We start from the raw sequence: 16,579 nt of genomic DNA on the forward strand, positions 1-16,579 counted from the left end.
CTGTGTCTGACACATTTATATCAAAACTAACAACTCAGTTCAACTGCCGATACGGAGCAGGAGTCCCTAATCGAAGTCTTTGGATTGACCTAACTGGACCATACAAATGATCATTTTGATTAAAAGTGTATTAGCTAACAAAGTTATTAATTACCTGCAGTTATTTACCTTGACTTTAGACCAGCTTTTTGTTGGTCAATAGCATAATCATTTTCTACTGCCTCAAAATTGCAATGTGCCAACAAAGCACCTCATTTTAAGACCTACATGCCCCGGGGTGCACAGATGAGGCACACTGATGAGCTAATTACACAACATGGGTGCTGCGTTCCAATACTAGAACCATAAGTAATAACAGCTCAGGTGGGGATGTGTTGACAGGTCGCCTAAGCTTTTTTAATAAGATTACGGGATTGTTGATTAAGAAACCACAACCGATTGTAGAAAGCAAGAAAACGAACTGCAGTCTGTCATGTCACAAGCCAGTGATTTGTCAATCCATTTATCTTCTCTGAGCATTTTGATATATTAAGACAATGCTCAATGGCCCCTGTAGTTGCATTCAGATCTTTTAATGCAGTTGTATGGATGATTCAACTAAAATAGTGGCCTGGCCAAATGTTCCTTCTTCCACTTCACAACAATGTTTTTTTTTTTCTCACTGTTCAGGAGATAATCGCATCACACAATATTTGTGTTCATGTATCAGCCCTCTCATTTGCAAGTCTTCCAAGATTTACTGTCTCGGCAGGAGGTCATTGATAAAAGCTTGGATGAAACCTGCTCACCAACAGCACTGGCTTTAATCTCTCTTCCCTAACTCCATCAACTTGCCTTTTCTTTTTACTAAATGACATGACAAAATCATATCATCTTTTGAAATTAGCACAAGTCACACCGAACACATCAGTGAATTAAACAATTAATTTTTCTTATCTTGTCTAAAGTACATTTATTTTTGAAAACCTGACAGATGAAACCTGAAAAATCAGAAAAACATTTGCTTCACGTGTGGATTAATGAGGAGGTCTAAAGTTTGTCTTTTAATACACTGTTGTTTGCAGGGAGAGAGGGGCAAGAAAGGCAACAGGGGGGCCAAAGGGGATAAGGGAGACCAAGGAGCACCTGGATTAGATGCCCCTTGTCCGTTGGTATGTCAGTAGTCCGATGTGTAACCAAGAGGCAAAGGGAAGGAGCACTATCTGCAACCTAGAGCTTCAGTTTTTCTGAAGAGTTATTTTCAGTAGTCAGCTTCCTTTTGGCTCTTGGAATTCAGTGGTTCTAATCAACCTCAGGGAGGGTTTGGTTCAAGGGTCCACTGCAACCTGTCATTCATAGAGGCAAATGTGACTGACTTGATAAGACACTAATTTGATGATTTGGTCCATTAAAAACAATTTCCATAGAAAAGGTTGTAGTAAAACAATGAAATAGATTCATCAGATGAAAAAATGACTTGAATGGACCACAGACCACAACACTGCCTGAGGAACCTCTTTTTTCCATTAGATAGACAGGAACCAAGTAACCAATGCTGATGACTGTCAACACATAAGTATGATGTCTCGATTTCAGCCTCCATCTTTCAGCTCTGCAAATCTGCCCTACATGTTCAGGAACACAGAACGAGGGCAGGTTGGAGATAATCGAAACCAAAGCGCAATGACACAAACCCAGACTTGACCTGAGCGTAGCCCAATATTACACAGAACAATAGCACAAACCTGTTTTGAAACCCAATAGTTTTTTTGGTTTGGGTTGACAGCAGAACTCTAAATCTGACCCATTATCAAAACAATTCCCTGTCCCATTCTGCACCTGAAAGCTCACTTCAGTGAGCCCAGTTCCTATCAGTCCCAGGCTGCCTGCATGTTAAGGAAACCTGCATCCAGTCTTCCATTGGACACAAGTGGAGATCCTCCTCTCTTCAAGCAGTGGAGAACAAACTCTCCTCTGCTGAATATAAGCTGCAAAACTGGTTTTTCAATGGTTGATTTCACAAACAGGGTTTCCGAGGCTTTAAAGGGGAGAAAGGTGAACCAGGCTTGCCAGGCCTGGATGGGCTGGATGCCCCTTGCCCTGTGGTATGCTCTCTCTTTCCCTTCCTTTCTCCTAGCATGCCTCTATTAATATCTAACCACAGCCCTAACCATGCATTCAGACATTGCACTACAAAATTGCATGTTTTCATTGAAGTTTAAATCTATTTACTGTAGTTTATTTACCTAGCCAACCTTTTCAACTGACCTCTATTTGAACTAACATGAACAAATCTTTCATCTGAACACGAAAACCTGTTTTAATTCTGCCTTTCCTTCACAGATGAAAAAGCTTTCTATGTTTTAGCTTACATGCTGATCAATGACTGTTAGTAATACCAGCAATAACATAACCAGAATTAATCTTAAATTTAAAGCCTTGAAACTGTTATGCTAAACCATACTAGAGCCTGTCTTGATAGTCTCTTTTGTACTACATCATCTCCTGCATGTAGCACCATTGTTTTCCATCCTAAAGGCATCAGAATACCACAGGTTTCGAAGAACAGTTTCATGTATTTGACAAAGCCAGCCAGATTTCTGGTATTTTCAGGGAAAGTATTGATGCAGCGTTGTTATTTTAAAAAGGTTACCTAAAGACCATATCCACACCATTACCATTGTCCTCTGATGCCACACTCAGCATGTGAAGCTCAAATACTGCAATATTTATGCTGCTGTTTTTACAGAATTTCTGTTATAATTTAATTGCTTTCCAGTTGATCAGCAACCAAAAAGATGATGGCTAGTGATGGATGGATACTGGGCCATATTTCAAAAGACTTTTTTGATAACCCATAAGCTACTGTTAGCATTCAAGTACCTCCTAGCAAACATTACCATATATTCACATCCACTGCTTTTCACTTGAAGCTTTAAACAAATCATTCCAAGATGTATGTGTATTTTTATTATTATTTTTTAAATGATAATGTTAGGGCGGCTGTAGCTCAGCGGGTAGAGCAGGTCGACTAGTGATCGGAAGGTCACTGGTTCAAATCCCGGCAGAGTTGAGCTGCATGTCGAAGTGTCCTTGAGCGAGATACTGAACCCCACATTGCTCAGTAGTGAGGGCCCTGTGATGAGCTGGCGACTTATCCAGGGAGTACCCTGCCCTCACCCTGAGACAAGGCTGGGATTGGCTCCAGCAGCAACACCCCGCAACCCCATGGAAAGGGATAAGCGGTTCGGACAATGACATGACATGACATGACATGACATGATAATGTTATCTAGGTTGATCACTTACAGTACATAGCTATAGTCTAAAGGAAGCAACATGCTAGTAAATGTGTTGTTTTACTTTGAAATGTGTTACAATATCCTTCCAGATTTCCTCTAATCCATGTCTTTCAGTTGGTGATCAAGCAGGGATCAGTGAAATGATAATCATTTGTCAGTTCCCCATGTTTGTAAACCTGGAACACAGATTTTCCCTCCCTGAATGTGACGTCAGAGGAAAATTACTGCTGTGTGAAGCTGATCAGTTTTGGTTACTGCTTTTGTCTCTACTGCTCTCTGCCTGCTATGGGAATAACTTTGTATGATCAAATGTAAGTTCCAGGCACTATAAGGAGTTGTTAATAACTGCTTTGGTTTGGTAAAGTATTGGTATTGATTTTCCCACAAAAATACCTTGATCTGCTTATTGGCCCAACATGAATCAGGTTACATACAGTCAATATCCAGGACATCTCCAGAGTTTGTGAAATGTGGATTTTACATGGTTCGAGTCACTATTGAAAGGTACTTTCATCAGCGTTCATAAAGCTGGTACGAAAGGGTCTCTTTTATTTAAGACTATGTCTTCAAATTTTAGCACATGAACAACATGTCTTTTGGAATCAAATCATGAAACCTTGGCATAATCAATAAAACAAATAAAATAATGTTTGAAAATATTGTTAGCACAAAATTGACAACCTGTTAAGGACAGAAGAGTCTCCTAAAACACCATTTGAAGATACCTTTGTCTTCAAAGACAGGGATAAACATGTTAAAAGTGATTTCCAATTAGGCTATTAAACTTTTCACAGTTTGCCTTTCCCACGAACAGTAAAACTTCAGACAGCATTGGAGGAACAGTGCTCTCCTCCTGCTGTGTAGCATAAAGTACAACTAATGTGTCATGAAGCAATCTCTGTCTACAAATCTACTGCCAAATCCAACACTGCTGCATCGTAACAAGATCTCTACATATAGAGCCTTTGTCCATCTTCCATCCATCTCCTTCCACTTATCCAGGGCCGGGTTGCGGGGGCAGCTGTCTGAGCAGGGACACCCAGAATTCCCTCTCCCTGGACACTTCCTCTAGCTCTTCCGAGAGGATCCCAAGGCGTTCCCTGGCCAGCTGAGTGCCATAATCGATACCTTCGCCTTTCGGCCTAGCTCTTTCTTCACCACGACAGACCGATACAATGACTGCATTACTGTGGCCACTGCACTGATCTGCCTGTCAGTCTCCCGCTACATCCTTTCCTCACTTGTGAACAAGACCCCAAAATACTTAAACTCCTCCTCTTGAGACAGGAGCTCTCCCCCAACTCGGAGGGAGCAAGCCACCTTTTTCCGGTCGAGAACCATGGCGTCGGACTTGCTTCACACTTGGCTGCAACCTGCCCCAGGACATGCTGGAGGTCCTTGCTCGAGGTCCCGCCAGCAAGACAACATCATTTGCGAAAAGCAGAGATGAGATCCAGTGGCTCCCAACCCAGACCTCCTCTGGCCCGTGGCTGCACCTAGAAATTCTGTCCATGAAATTAATGAACAGAACCGGTAATAAAAAGGGCAGTACTGCCGGAGTCCAACGTGCACTGGGAACAGGTCTGACTTACTGCCAGCAATGCGAACTAAGCTCCTGCTCCGGTCGTACAGGGACCATACAGCCCTTAGCAGAGGGCCTCCGACCCTGTACTCCCGTAGCACCTCCCACAGAATGCCACGAGGGACATTGACAAACGCCTTCTCCAAATCTACAAAACACATGTAGACTGGTTGGGAAAACTCCCATGAACCCTCGAGCACCCTGCAAAGGGTATAGAGCTGGTCCAGTGTTCAACGGCCAGGATGAAAACCGCATTGTTCCTCCTGAATCCAAGGTTCGACTATAGGCTGAATTCTCCTCTCCAGTACCCTGGAAAAGACTTTCCTAGTGAGGCTGAGGAGTGTGATCCCCCGATAGTTGGAACACACAAAGTCACTGAGGAGCTACCTCAGTGACTTCGGTTCGAGTGATGGATGAATCAACCTGTGAGTCCCCAGCCTCTGCTTCCTCTATGGAAGGCGTGTCAGTGGGATTGAGGAAATCCTCAAAGTATTCCTTCCACCGCCCAACAGTGTCCCCAGTTGAGGTCAACAGCTTCCCACCTCCACTGTAAACAGTGTTGTTGGAGGACTGCTTCCCCTTCCTAAGGTGCTAGATGGTTTGCCAGAATTTCTTTGAGGCCGACCAGTAGTTCTCTTCCATGGCCTCCCTGAACTTTTTCCCAGACCGGAATTTGTGCTTCCACAACCGCCTGCACTGCCGCATGCTCGGCCTGCCGGTACCCGTCAGCTGCCTCAGGAGTCACCCCAGCCAACCAGGCTCGATAGGACTCCATATAGAGCCTGCTAATCGTATTGTTTATGGCCTCCTTTGCCAAGATAACTCCCACATATTGCTACTCTATGAAACTAAGTTCAACTCTTTTCCTATTTATGTAATTGTAAAATACTTTGTATGCCCTGTATGTTTGCATGATAATATTGCTCGTGTTTGCCAGTGTACAGTATTCTTAACTTTACGTTTGTTTTTTTTCTGTTTCCAGGGAGATGATGGTTTACCTGTCCCAGGATGTTGGAATAAAGTAAGTTGGACAGTTTGCAACCTAATTGCTTTGTTGCTCATCACTGCAGCAGCTCACAAACAGTATGCTAACTTCACCATGAACATTGTTTGAACTAACGTTTGATATTTTGCTTTCTCCTTTCAGTGACGATAAATTTGGAATGGCTTGTGTGATTGTATATAGGATATTTATTTATTATTATTATTTTTTCTTTTTTTTTTTACTTTTCCCTATTCTGTTATACATGAAAGAAATTTTAAAAATATCCTAAAAAAATACATGGCAAAATATTTGTACAGATTGTTTATTTTAATACATATGATATTGTTTATGTATTGGATTTTTATACCTTTGCGTTATTTCAATATGATCGATTAAGTAATATTATAATGTGGCTACTTATGCATGATATTTGTGCATAATGTGAAGTGGATAATGCTTATTAACTTATTGCATAATGTTGTTTGGTTTTGTTGTGATGACCATGCTGCACTGAGTTGTGTGGCTGGAAAGATTGTGTGTTAGCATTTGGAAAGTCTTAGTTGAACTCTCCTCTTTGTGATACAGAGTCTGTCTTAAAAACAAACATCTTACATAAATTGTAATTACACAAATGAGTGAAAGTCTGCACTTAGAAGTTTTTGCTCAAATTACTTGTATTGTACCAATGAACATGCAGACGTAAAATATGGAAATCCGGGCTGTCACTAGAGTCAGAGAGTGAGAGTCCTCTCACTGTTGTCAAAAATCCTGCATCAGTCTCTCGTTTCATAGTTTCAGTTTTCTGACAGTGTTGGTGGTTGTTGGGAAGCCAGAGAGGAATGATGTCCTGGTTTTTGCACTTGGAACTCTATGTGGGGGAGGGTTCTTAACGAAATGGCACAGAGATGATACATTATCACGCACTACTTATTACTTGGATGGCTACCACTTGTTACACTGTGCACTCAACATCTTTTCAACTAATGAGCAGGTTTATTTGTTATTACATTAAATGCTATTACTATATTATTATTTGCCTCAAAAAATGATAGATGATGATTCTTAAACTGGCACCAACTGTTGCATTATTAATTAAATGTTGATTCCACAATTTAATGACTCATGATGATCCCATTAGCGTTTTGATGAGTTCCCTATAAAGCTAGCTTTCACCATGCTATTCCACCGAGTACAAAAGCTCCCTGTGAAATGAAGGCTGACTGCCGATCAAGTAAGGCTTGGCAGTCTGGCTCCATCTCTATCTGCTTTCACATCTCCATCACAGACTCAGTTAGTGACTGAGCTCAGATGTTGTCCTGTGCTGTTGGTAGTCATTACTATGAGAAAAACAGAGACGACCTGAAGTCACTAGAACAATGGCGCCATCAGTTATGCCACTTGGAAACACTAGGTGAGAAGGGAAATTGCTCCCAGTTTTATTGGGACTTCCAGATTCCTGGTTTAAAATGACAATAAAGTCTACAGAAACAGTAGGCAGATTGCTTTACATAAACATCATCCCTCGAGGGTGGTCCCAAATGATTTAGGATTGTTCTGTATTTGCTACCACCCCTTCCAACGTTCAGTTTACACACAGAAATATGCCACTCTCTGGACAAACCTAAACTGTAAAAGCTTGGCAGTCTAGTGTTCGATCTATCTCAAGTTGGGTGACTACTGCTGTCATCAGGGTCTGCTAGACTGCTACTGCTTTTTTATGTTTATGCCAGTAACATTCATTTTGGACTGAAGCTTCTCACGGGCATTATTTCTAAAGCACAGCATGTCAAATGGTGTGTTAATCAGTCATTGTAGGACAGCCTTTAAAATCTCTGTATTCCTGACAATCAAAGTTTGTTCAACATCCCCAAAGCCAACACTTGTGTCCTGGAGGAGGTTTTCAACCAAGATCTTCTAATCATTTGAAGCTTTAAAGTTAATGCATGAAAGGTCCTGAAAACTAAACATCTTTATGTTTTAGCTTCTTGTGTATTCCCTCTGCTTTCAGTTCATTGTAAATACTTTTGCCAAATGTTATGGGCAGTTTCTCCCCGCTTTATAGTTTTCAGGCTCTTTGTCTAAACTGTAGTGTCTGTAGATTGTCTGTCTGTCTACTAATCAGAGGCACAGTATACAGCCCACATTATTGGATGGAAACATTGCTGCTCACTTTCACGGCATGTGGCTGTAATCATCACATTGCCTCATCCATTTATGATGAAAGCTTTAATGTGTTTGGACAATGGAGATCATTTTTGAAGGGTCAAGAACTGTAGGACTCTTTATCTACAAGCATTAGCTTGTAGCTGTAGCTGTGCTCATTAAGCTAACCTCGTTAATTCTGACTCAGAATTGAAGAAATTGATGGACAGGATGGTAGAGTGGAGCTCGGTCCAGTATATGCTGCTGCTCTTTGACAAAGCTTTGTATGTGTTTTCCTTTGCCTGGATTTAATGTCCCCATGAGAGATTTTTACTTGATCCTTGCCAGCAATAAAGTTTTCATTGTCTCTGCACAGTACCTCACATTTACTCATGACTTAGTCACTAGCTGGCCCTCATTTTTATGTCATATTGATTGCTCATGTCCAAATGTGTTCTGAAATGTTCAACATGTTGATTGTGTACAAATAGACAATCATAATTAAATAAACTTTTCTGACAATTGTGGCTTTCTTCTCAACAAAATCTCATATATGGAGGCCATAGAGTGACACCTGAATAATAACAGATTATTTCTGTTATTAATTATTGTTTAATATACTGTGTTGCAGAAACAGTTGTCACATTATGTTGAAAAGTAGCGTGGAGATGTAAAAACATCTTTTAATGGTCTGATTTGAGGCAATATCAGTGGGATCTTGTGTTAATTACGAAAAAATTGTATCGCAGCTTTATAAGATAAGTTAAACGGTACAGAAACTAAGTTCATGAGTCAAGTTCACTTCCATACTGTAGGTCATTATCTTATCATGAAGGCCTACCTTAGGTCATTATCTTATTATGAAGGCCTACTATAGGTTTTTCATTTATTATTAAGTATGCTTTTAAAAAGTGATGGAGATAAAATCTGCCATTTCTGCCACTGGGAATCATATATGCTCTCATGAGGGTCACACCAGCATTCTTAGTTTCAAACTGATGTTAGTTGGACATTCAAATGTGTAACAATAACTGATGAAACGTGAATTATATTGTTCCTGTGTTGTTTCTAAACCATTTTCTCAGGACTTCTCACACAATATGGTCAATTGAAATAGAAAAGAGACCCATTGCCTCAATTATTCTCAACTGTGTGAGACCTACAGTATAGTTTTGAGGACATGTCTATAATTCATCTGTGATTCATGATGCGTCTGGTTTAGTTTACTCAGTGTGCAGCTGTAGCCCCATCAGCCTCCAGTGAAACAGGAAAGGAGTCCTCTTGATTCTTAATGATATTTGAAAAAAAGACAAATATATAAATATTGGTTTAAAAAAAAAACAGAAACAACAATAAGCAGTTTAGATGGAAAAGTTTTTACTTCCTGGATGAGGTCCAAAGATGAAAAAGCTCCATATGCAGTAGTTTACTCTACCTGTCATTACACCTCATCATGTCTGTACATGGCTTTGCTCTCTTATATTGGTTTGCTGATTGGTTTTGCTGAACGTCACTGATTCAAAGATTAATATGTGTGTGCCTTACAGCATGGAGTGCAATACTTGATTTTGTTTGAGCTTTCTAATGAGATTCAACAGTATATTTGTGGTTGGAGAACAGTATCGAAAGGAAATATCCCTCCACATACAACTGCTGCCATGATGTCCTGTGCAATACAGAGTCCTATTTTTGTTGGGTGGGCCATAATCATCAAAAAATAAATATTATTTTTATTCTTATTCTTATTCTTATATATCTGGATAAGGGGATGGGTCTTATCAATTTCTCAGTGAACAATACTTGAATCTTTTGGTATATTTAGCTGGCTGATACCTATGAGTAAGTAATATGCTAATCCTAGCTCTCACGCTTTCTATTATGGTTAAGCCGTCATGGGGGAAAAATATTTTCAAGTTTGATACTGGATAAGGCTTGACTGAATAAAAGAGGACTGGCAGACTTCTGGAATGATTAAACTGTATTCATACCTATTTTTCAAGGGTCAACATCCTTTCCAACTGGCTAAGAAGTAGGCAATCAGAGATGTTCTCCATGAAACCACAAAGAGGACAGCTGAAGACATGTGGAGATATCTTTGAGTTTTTATCCAAACCTGGAGTTGGCATTTCAACGGTTTTCCAGGCAGCTGCATACAGGGTCAGTAACGTGTGAGGCTCTGGTGGCAGTGGTGAGCACAGTAACTTTAAGACTAGCAAGTAAAGACATTGTACCATCCTTTAGTTAGTCACTGAAGGCTCTCTGGACAGGACACCCACCTTGGCCACAGGGAGATACTGAACTTACTCATGTGTTTCTTCTTTGATCTATTTAACTTCAAGTGAAAGAAAGGCATGGACATTTTAGCACATGCTATTTGTTGTGTTTGATGTGACATCAAATCTGATACTGTGATAAAGAATTCAGAGCAGCTCACAGAGCAGATAGATGCCATGTGTTTCCATGAAAAAACAAAGACCCTCTTGATGATTCCTTCTTGATATTATCTGACTAACTGCCGTTTTCAAAAATCCCTTGTTTGCCTGCAGCTATGACATTTTGTTTGAATGACTGTGCTGTTAAGGAAATATTTTGAAGCTAGCATCAGACATAATGCCTGGTCACATTTATGGGTTTCTTTACTTTTTGTATTGAGGTGTTAAAGGACACCACAATTTGATGCTGTTATTGTAAGTATTGTACAATAGACATGGGATTGTATGTATAAAAGTACTCAGTCTTTGTAAATAGATTGCATTAATGAAACATGATTTTACATCAAAATTCTCAAAGGGCATATGCTGATTGTGTACAGAGGATTGATATGTTTTCCTTCATACACATATAATATTTGAGAAAAATATATTTTGGCCTCTTGTTCACAAACATTTTGGAAGACTTTACTATTTTCTCATTTGTATGCTTCATATATCCAGTCTGTGTCATGTGCAGTGCGATATATGCATGCAAAAACAGGATCTCATTTTTGTTTTTTGTTTTTTTTGATTCAGAAGACAAAGTGGTTTTGATTTTATGTGTTGCTTTGTCATTCTTAGTAGAAATTGATCTGTAGTCACAAAAAAACAAGCAAAACAGTACAACTAGACAATTCCAACACAGTAGGAATATTTATCAGCAGATACTGTATATTCATTATCAAAAATGCTCTTTGTCAGTGTTTTACTCAACAAAACTTTGGTAACACTTAAAAATAAGTCATTAATAAATGATGAATATATTAAACTTGAGTTAACAGTTATTTGCTGTTAACAATTACATGCTTTATTAACCATTAAACAGTTAGTAAAGGTTTATAAACATCAACTTTATGATGGCCATCCATATAATATTTCTAGATGTACTACATAGTATTTATCCAACAGTGATATAAACATCAGTTGTAAATTTAGACTCAAGAATTATTCACTGGTTGATTGTTTACACTGAAATAACTGTTATCTTAAGTTATTAACTTATCATTCATTAATGATGGTTATTATAAAGTGTTACCAAAACCTTTACTGTTTCATTGAAAATCAAATGTACAGAAGCATTCCTTATGTCATTTTGACAGCTGCCTTGTAAACAAACCTGGTTCACAATGGTGTTTCATTTTTATTTATTTGTTGTTGTTTTTTTTCCAGTTTTGAGTTAAGTAGTTTGAAAGTGAAAGAAATGTAATGTAGTTTTATTATTTCAACAGGTGCAGTAATCTATTTAGTTGGTGAGATGTACCTTTGGTTAACATTTACATTAGTGACAAACGTATGTATGAATGAAAATAGCCTGAAAATCACATGATTAATCATTGTAATTTTGAATCAATTTTCCTTGAAAAGAAACCTTTCGAAAGTAACAGTTCAGTGGCCGAGATCACTCAAAGCTCCGAGCTCCAAGACTAAATATGAGCAAAGAGAGAAAATATCATCACCTTTTTCACTGTCTGTTTGATTGTGTTTTGTTGCTTTCTCAGCCATCACACAAAAGGGACTATAACCACAATTCACAGTTGGTAACTGATTGATTTTGTTCAACATTTAAAGGAGACATATTATGCTCATTTTCAGGTTCATACATTCACTTTTATCGTCTCGGTTCAAAGACATTTAAACACATCAGCTTTCTGTGCGGTGCTGCAGCACTGTATTCACCCAAGTCCACTCTGTTCTAGCTATCCATTTAAGGCTCAGTCTGCTCTGATTTGTCAGCCCATGCCGGACTGAGCCATCAACACTCCCTGTATCTAGTGTGAGCACTGCTGGTGTTTTTTGTTTCTAGCTAGGTACTTCTGACTGTATAAAATAGTGGACAGAGATTTCTGAAGAGCCAAAGTGAAGCTCAAAGTGGGTGGCACCCGCTGTCACCATCTTGGGGTGAGGATCCAAGAGCAAAACAGGCTTCATATAACAATAAAGCTAACACTAGCCAAGCAAGCTCTGCAGTATAAATATACATAAAGCAACATAAAAAAAAATAAAAAATAAACTTACCAGCATCAAACCTACTCATTGGCCTTGGTTGACCTCCATGCATTTTCTCATGAGTGTCCCTAAATATTACATTAGTCCCATGTCCTCCCATGTTGAATTCAGAAGGGTTAACTACAAAATAATCATTAAAACAACATTAAATCATGGGGAAACCTAGGAAACTGGGAAAGTTAGTCAGGAAATGAAGACACAGAAATGGACAGACAGTCAGATGATCTGTAGTAAAATTCATACACACATTTTTTTTTAGTTTTCCCTTCATTTTAAGGACTTTTTTGGCATATTTCCATCAAAATAAAGCTCTAGCACTGGGTCTAAACATCCTTAGAGGGGAGTAGATAACACTTGTGTCAATTATTGAAGCCAGCAACAGAGCAGCTTCCATGCTTGGCTCTTACTTTTGTACTGGCCATCATCTTGTTAAAAATACCACACTTACACATGTAGAAACTCTGAGGTCCATTGTTTAAAATGTGCTGGTCTGTACAGCCAACAGCAGAGCAGCTGTGCTAAATTTTTGCATTCAACACAATTCGGTTTGTGCGAGAAAAACAATGGCAAACCTATGCAGAGGTAGCTTTCTTTTGCTGGGGATAATGAGATCAGGGACAGTGTTAACTCACTGTACGTAAGGAGGAGACCAAAATCTGAATGCCTGATGAATCTGAACTAGGCATCCCAGAAAAAAACTGATGCGGATGTCCATTTTCACAGTTTGTGGGTTGGTAGGCACTCCAGATACCCAGCACTGTTTTCCATAATATGTCCCCTATTGCATAGAATTTGGTCATTTATTATGTTGATTATCATTTCAGTAATGAAATTAACATTTTATATATGACAGAAATGTTTAAAGTTTAAAGCAGTAGAAACTGTTTTGCACAAATATGGAATTAACACACTAACACTATATACTATACACACACATACACACACATATATATTGTAATGAAATATATATATATATATATATATATATATATATATATATATATATAGAGAGAGAGAGAGAGAGAGAGAGAGAGAGAGAGAGAGAGAGAGAGAGAGTATACACACAAATAGTTGTTCATTTGCTTTATTTAGTTGGTTTGCTCTGTCATAATATTTCTGTATCTTTATCCAGTGGACTTGTAAAAGTATACTCTTCATGTAATACGCTACAAACAAAGTAGAAATTACAATATTAGTGTACATGAATTTGGATGACAGGATACAAGTTTTATCAAAGTTTTTAAGTAAAAATGCTGAATCCAAGTAAATGTCTTATTTGACTCATTTTACATGCAGAGTACACATATGTTTTTTGGCTTTGTATCGAAGCTATAACTTTGCTGTAACATGTGGTTGGTGTGGCAGATTTGTTAATGCCAGTTTGTGCACTATGTATTATTTACTTCACTTGATGAGCTCTTCAGGGACAACATAATGCATTCAGATACAAAAAAGAGAGATGAAGGCTCGTACTGACTTTTGTTTCACTTTGACATCTACTTCATGTAGGGCTGGGGGATATGGTCTAAAAATGGAATCTGATTTTTTTCACACATTTTTTTCCTTCTTAAAAACAAACAACAAATGACAAAGAAATGATTCAAGTATTGCTTTCACTTTAATGCTTCTATTGTAAACACTAGGGCCCTGCTATTTTAAATAGTGCACTCATACACAGAACAAACACAGGGCACGTGTAAAATTATGATGAACCATGCAAGAACATTTTGTGGAATAATGTATTAATTTGATTAAAATGCAAAAGTTGCATCATACATGAAGGGTGCCGTTAATGTGGCACATTAACAGCACCCTTCACTCCCCTTCACCCCACTGGGAAAGTGAACACTGAGTGTGCTGACATCACTTGAATGCAACATTAGCCATTTCGACTCATACCTATACAGTTGTGCAGCCTGTGTCCAAAGCACTGGAGGTTGGCCCATTCATTCTCTTTCAGAGCTTTGATCATGTTGGTGCTCCTTGCTTTCACTGATGTTGAACAGTAGATTGTTCTCTGAGCACCATTCTGCAAGACTGTTGATTTCCTCCCGATATGAAGTCTCATGTTGTTTATATGTGGCCGATGATGGTGGTGTCATCCTCATATTCTAAAATAGAGTTTTCTTGACGTCTGGGAATGCAGATATCGATGTACATTGTGAACAAGAGGGGGTTGGGCACGCAGCCCTGGGGGGCTCCAGTGTTGAGCGCTAACATAGAGGAGGTGTGACTGCCAATCCGAACTCTCTGGGGCTGCTTGCAGTCCGATATCTAGTTGCAGAGTGTTGTAATGAAGCCCATAGTGTTTAGTTTTCAGCTTCATGGGTTAGATTGTGTTGAGGGTTGTGCTGACTTTTTAGGAATAGGAATGATGGTGGCTGTCTTGAAGTGGGAGGGAACAGTCTCTGAGAGTGAGATGTTAAAAATGTCAGTAATTACATCAGCTAGCTGATCGGGACATGTTTTTAGTACACAGCGAGGTATGTTATCTGGAACAGCAGCCTTATTTGTATTCACTCTCAGCAGTATTTTCCTCTAATCCACTGTGGTTACTTACAGTGGCTGGTCTTCTACTTCACAGCTCAGTCTTTGTTGAGAGGATCGAAACAAGCAGAAAATGTGTTTAGCTCATCTGGCTTGTACTAATGCCTTAGAGTGCTCATCAAGTGAAGTATGAACAGTATATACAAAAGTATTTTCTTTAGGTCACACTGTTTAGAACATTAGAAGAGTAAGTAGACAAATTAAACTGGTCATAAATACTGTTTTATTTCAATCAACGTAGAAATCTTGTTGTGTAATTTGTTTTGGTTGAAAATTATGTACTTGTCAGATCAGAGCAATATCTGAGAATGGATAAGAGGGCATTATACAGAATCTGCATGCTGTTGCAAAGCCTGTATGAAGCATTATTTACATTATTTATCATGTCTTCCTATATTGGTGATGGAACATTAGATATTTTGTACATTGATGTTTTTTCCTGCACATTCAACAGAAATCTGCCACCTGAGTGACCTTGTGTGCTACCAAAACAATGAATTGAGATGTATAAGTTTATTTCCAAGATTCAATATGACTTCTAACCCCAGGTGAGGTATTCATTGCCGTCCACGTGTTGAGTACCTCTGAGTTTAATGTAATTATTTGTTTTTCACTTTCCAAAATAATTTATTTTTTATAATCCAAATATGGCAGCTGTTCTCCCTGATTGCCAAATGTTTAGCACAAGTACATTTTTTAAGCAATTTGCCAGTGACTCAGAATAAAGACAAGTATTTCTGTTGTGTCATTGTGTGTATGCATGTGTTTTGTTCTTTTGGGATTTTTTTTTTCTTTTTTTTTTTTTTTTAGATTTTGGAGCGGTTTTGCCTTTATTGATATTGATAGGAGAAGAGATAGAGAGTGGGACGACATGCGACAAAGGTCCCTGGCTGGTATCCAACTATAGATAGTTGCAACCATGCGACCATGTGGCTACAAAGGCACTCTAGGCCAGGTCAGCTGGTAATGTAGTTTTAAAAAGGCTAAAACCTCCCTAGCTTTACATCATTCCAATGCTGTGATGCATGGTCATAAAATTGCCATCATGACTAATAGCAGATAGGAAGTGAGTGTGTAAAATACATCTTTAATGAATATCATATTACTTATACAACCTGCAGCTATCCTCCAGCAGAAACCATAGGTCTGTCCTATGTGCACATTCATGCACAAAACACAGCAGCTTAACACTATTATTTAAACTTCTCAAGAGGATAGGTCAGGATGTAATGTTAGCAAATGTTCATCAACAAATCATAAAAAGTCACAAACACAGTCCAAGGAACACAAAAAAGGAGGAAGGGTCATTACGTATCTAGTCCTTTTGAAAAAGAGATGCCGCACTATGTCCGCAGTGGTGGTTCCGCCAATTCTCACCTTTGTTCATACTGAACCATGCACCTCCGGCATGAAGCCGCACCAGTGTGTCAATTCATACGAAACACTGGCGGATCCAAAAGAGGCGTCATAGTACAAGACATAATGATGACATATGTGTGGTTTTTTTCAACGTTTTTCCCACGGTGTACTCCTGTTAAGCTGAACATGTACCCCCTGACTGTTT

The 16,579-nt window shown here is 38.9% G+C and overlaps 1 protein-coding gene across 21 annotated transcripts in view; it reads left to right on the plus strand.

Moving 5' to 3' along the window:
- col13a1 (collagen, type XIII, alpha 1) overlaps positions 1–15,747 on the plus strand; it is a 127,558-nt gene extending 111,811 nt beyond the window's left edge. For 18 of the 21 annotated variants that reach the window (XM_037123572.1, XM_037123570.1, XM_037123583.1 and 15 more), the window contains one exon: positions 2,007–2,380. In XM_037123572.1, the coding sequence (XP_036979467.1) occupies positions 2,007–2,201 (195 nt within the window). In that variant the 3' untranslated portion in view covers positions 2,202–2,380. Of the gene's footprint in view, positions 1–1,064; positions 1,152–2,006; positions 2,381–5,845; positions 5,885–6,010; positions 8,518–9,990 lie in introns of those variants that run through there. The other 3 variants (XM_037123575.1, XM_037123592.1, XM_037123580.1) reach the window with 2 other exon arrangements.
- Positions 15,748–16,579: the final 832 nt, after the last annotated feature.

Source organism: Acanthopagrus latus, chromosome 15 (assembly GCF_904848185.1).
Source record: "Acanthopagrus latus isolate v.2019 chromosome 15, fAcaLat1.1, whole genome shotgun sequence".
In the NCBI taxonomy this organism is placed as follows: Eukaryota; Metazoa; Chordata; class Actinopteri; order Spariformes; family Sparidae; genus Acanthopagrus; species Acanthopagrus latus.